The 3,619-nt window shown below is 40.6% G+C and overlaps 1 protein-coding gene across 5 annotated transcripts in view; it reads right to left on the bottom strand.

Moving 5' to 3' along the window:
- Nucleotides 1-1,681: 1,681 nt before the first annotated feature.
- LOC119589152 overlaps nucleotides 1,682-3,619 on the bottom strand; it is a 28,879-nt gene continuing 26,941 nt past the window's right edge. For all 5 annotated transcript variants that reach the window (XM_037937729.1, XM_037937727.1, XM_037937728.1 and 2 more), the window contains 2 exons: nucleotides 3,048-3,189; nucleotides 1,682-2,702 (listed from right to left, as the gene is read on the bottom strand). In XM_037937729.1, the coding sequence (XP_037793657.1) occupies nucleotides 2,271-2,702; nucleotides 3,048-3,189 (574 nt within the window). In that variant the 3' untranslated portion in view covers nucleotides 1,682-2,270. The remainder of the gene's footprint in view (nucleotides 2,703-3,047; nucleotides 3,190-3,619) is intronic.

The following is a 3,619-nucleotide window of genomic DNA, read 5'->3' as shown; positions in this document are numbered from 1 at the left end:
ACTCAACTACCGTTAGTTCTCTCATCTCCTATATAATAAATCGTCGTCTTTCGCATATTCATAACTTCATCATATGATGACAGTGTTTATTATGAACACGTTAGCAATAGTAATAATGATAATTACGACTGCACTGCCTTTTTATGATTATCATTACATTCTTTAAGCTGACATCTATTTACCTTTCTTATTCCTTATTATTACTGTTACTGTCATTTGTCTCTTCGTCTTTCCAATCTCTCTTTCAAATAGGCAGTTCTACATATTATTACATTAGTTACCCCTAATGCCTTTTCGTCTTTCTAATCTCTCTTTCAAATAGTGCAGTCCTCCATATTATTACATTAGTTACCCCTACACCAATAGCCCCTGGATTTTCTGTGATTGCGATAACTGACTCAGGGCTTGTTTTGTTCAATGAAATCTTGAAACAGATATATTGCCAACCGGAAATTGCACATGTTACACATTTTAGCCTGTTCCTATCCGAGAACTGATGCATGCACTGCACACAGCACAGTACACTTTCCTATCCTATTCAGAGTTCTATCATAGAAAAGTATTTTTACCTTATTTCTTCCTATGACTATTATCAATAAAGGATCGACAATCGCAATATTGTTTTTCATTACGTTATTATTACAATCAATAATATTCGTAAACATTTTTTGGTCTAAATGTGACTTGTTTTTGCTACCATACAACTGTTTTGTTCCTGCATTTCTTACTGCTGTTATCACTTATATCAAAATAATTCTTGATAAGTTGCGGCTATCTTCATCATTATTATCCATGACATTCTTATTTCTGTCATTGTATGCTTTGTTCTCACATATTCTAACATGGACTACATCAGGGGTCCTAATGTACTGTCCTTTCCCTTTAAAATGAGCGAAGGCATCTCCTTTGTTCCAGTGACGCCTTTACTCGAGATTCTACCGCTGCATTTGATCCTAGGGGATGTGTTGCTTCCCTGTAATTTCAGGACCCAAGACACCTCCTGATGCTCGGAAATCTGTTGCTAAGACTATCACGGGGCTCATGAAGGGACGCACGAGGCCTGGAACTTGTTACTGCACTAGATCCCTCGAGGGCGCTGTCAAACAGGCATTGCAACTTTAATCTCGTGTTTCTTTTATTTTCTCTCTATTTTAATTCATGCCCATGTGTCAACATAGATAACAAGAAAGGAAAGAGGGTGACTGAACTTTTTCTTGGAAGCTCCACTCTCTTCCTCCCCAACCCGAACCCTACTTTGCATGCAGACGCCGTCACTGGGTTGTCCCATCACAGGATGTTCCTCTGTCATCATACCAGTGTTCCGCTATTGACGTTGGAGGTAAATGTACCGTCTAGCGTGTGGTGCTATTGTACTGCTTCTCCAGTGAATATTAAGCATTTGCCGAGCCACGTGGACTTCATGCCGTATCTCTGCACTGGCCTTGAATTTGAATAACTCTCGTTAGCCTTGATTTTATCATTAAGGTCATGGTTAGAGCGAAAGTGAACCTTCCGTGGATTGCATTGTAATGCGGTTGTAACTCTTTCTGAGAGTACCAGTGGTTTCATTCTTGGTTGTCAAGGTTATGTTCATAAAAAAAGATAAAGAAGGGAGGTGATTAAACTCCGCAAATATTTACACGGTACATTTCTCAGGAGGATATCTGATACAAACACAACACACGTTCAAGTGTATTTGTTTATTTGCGTTTACAGAGAAAAACGTGTTACGTGAGCCTGGGACCTTCTGTCCCTCCCTGCAGAATTACCTTTCAGAGATTTCAGGAATACAGAAGGTAACTGTTGATTGCCAGTCGGGTACTTCTTATTTTCTATAATTACAAATGGATTTCCGTTTTCTTTCTTAGATAGAACTAATGTAAAGCATATTATACGGGATTTCAAATATGGGTAACCCAACAACAAATAAAACACGCATTTTGTGACTTAACTTGAAACACAGGGTACAACGATACATTTCACTTACTTTAGATATAAAAATATATGATAGTGCTACTTTCTAATGATGTTATATGCCTCTGAAGCGATTATTTATTGCCTTGTCACAAAGTCTGATAAGTAAAGGCATAAATAAAACGTGAATGCGATCAGCATTGCTATATTATAATAAGCTGCAAAGATAATTACTGTTAAACTTTTAGCTTCGTTTCTCCCCACGAAGGAACTGACTCCTGGGTAGAATAAACAACTGGGCGGGGACGAGCAACAAAACGAGAAATGCACACTGTAACAGCCAGATACACATTCTGTTACACGATCGGGGGGCTGGGGAGATCGACGTGGGTGTCCTTCACTTCCTCAGCGTCCTCCATATACGGCGTCATGTCATAGGTGGTGACCCTGAGCCCGAGGAAGCCGCCGGAGCCAGGGTGACCCTTGTGGAATATCTCGACCCCAGAGAACCAGGAGCTCGGCGAGGGGGACACGTTCTGGGCGTCGAAGAACGGCACCGTCAGTTGCGCCACGTCCTTTCCTCTGGAGGTTGGCCCAAAGCGAATGAAGGTATCCGGCTGCGAGTCGATCTTGTGTATCGAGGGGAACCGGGTCGGGTCGTCGGGTTCGTACAGCTTGAATTCCCTCCTCGGATTCTTTGCCATGACGGGGGTGTTGTCGTTGCTGATCCAGTAACTTTTGAAGGGCTGGAGCTGGCCCGTCGTGTAATTCACTGGCGTCACTTGAACCTGGTGAAGGTAAACAAGAACAGTTAGGATCAAGAAATATGTAGTGTAGCCGTCATTTCGAAGTAAATACTTTAAGTTCGTGCGTGTCACTTATTGGTTAATTTCAGCTACGTAGAAGTCGTAGGCCACAAGGTAATAATAACGTTCTCTGACATATTCCCTAGACAACTTTTCACGTATTCCCTTCGCAAAGGAACTGTTCCGTGGAATAAATATCAATAAACTTGTCTGTATGCAGACCACAATCAGACAGCCAGGAAAGGCAACGGACTCAAGGTCATTAATCTTGTAGAAGGTCATCTAGTCACAGTCCTTTTTCGCATTTTTGACAGCTTATTCCATTACCTCCAGATTGATGTGTGGACCGAGCATTCTAAACCTCACGCCAGTCACCACGTGGTCGCTTGGGGCCTGCAGGCGGTCGAGGTCAATGTTTCTGTCCTCAAAGGAGAGTTTCTTGTAGTCCCTCCCCTCTTGGTACTGCGTGCTGGCAAAGAAAGAAAACGGAGAAACGTGTCATTTCAAGTTTTCTCATTTCGAATTGATTAGTTTGGCCTCTTTAAGAAACACAGTCTTATTAATAACTGATTTACAAGTCTATGTATTATCAATCAATTCTTTCAACGATTCGAAAATACATATTTTTTTAGAAGTATGCATATTCCAGTCAATAGTTACCGTTGTGTTGGAGAATATTATTGCATCTATATTCATTTATTTGTTTTGCGAGGGCATATACGCTTTTGATACAATTATCATGAATTTGAAAGTGTTTCACATTTCACTGCGTATAATAAATTACATTTGACGTTTTTACATCGCTAAATGGGAAACAGTTTTGAATATCTATTTTCTCTTTTTGGCAGATATGGAGACGCAACAATTCCAAATGCATGTGTCCTGAATTATACATACAG

Source organism: Penaeus monodon, chromosome 25, assembly GCF_015228065.2.
Source record: "Penaeus monodon isolate SGIC_2016 chromosome 25, NSTDA_Pmon_1, whole genome shotgun sequence".
NCBI classification, from domain to species: domain Eukaryota; kingdom Metazoa; phylum Arthropoda; class Malacostraca; order Decapoda; family Penaeidae; genus Penaeus; species Penaeus monodon.
This window is presented reverse-complemented; position numbering and strand designations above follow the sequence as displayed.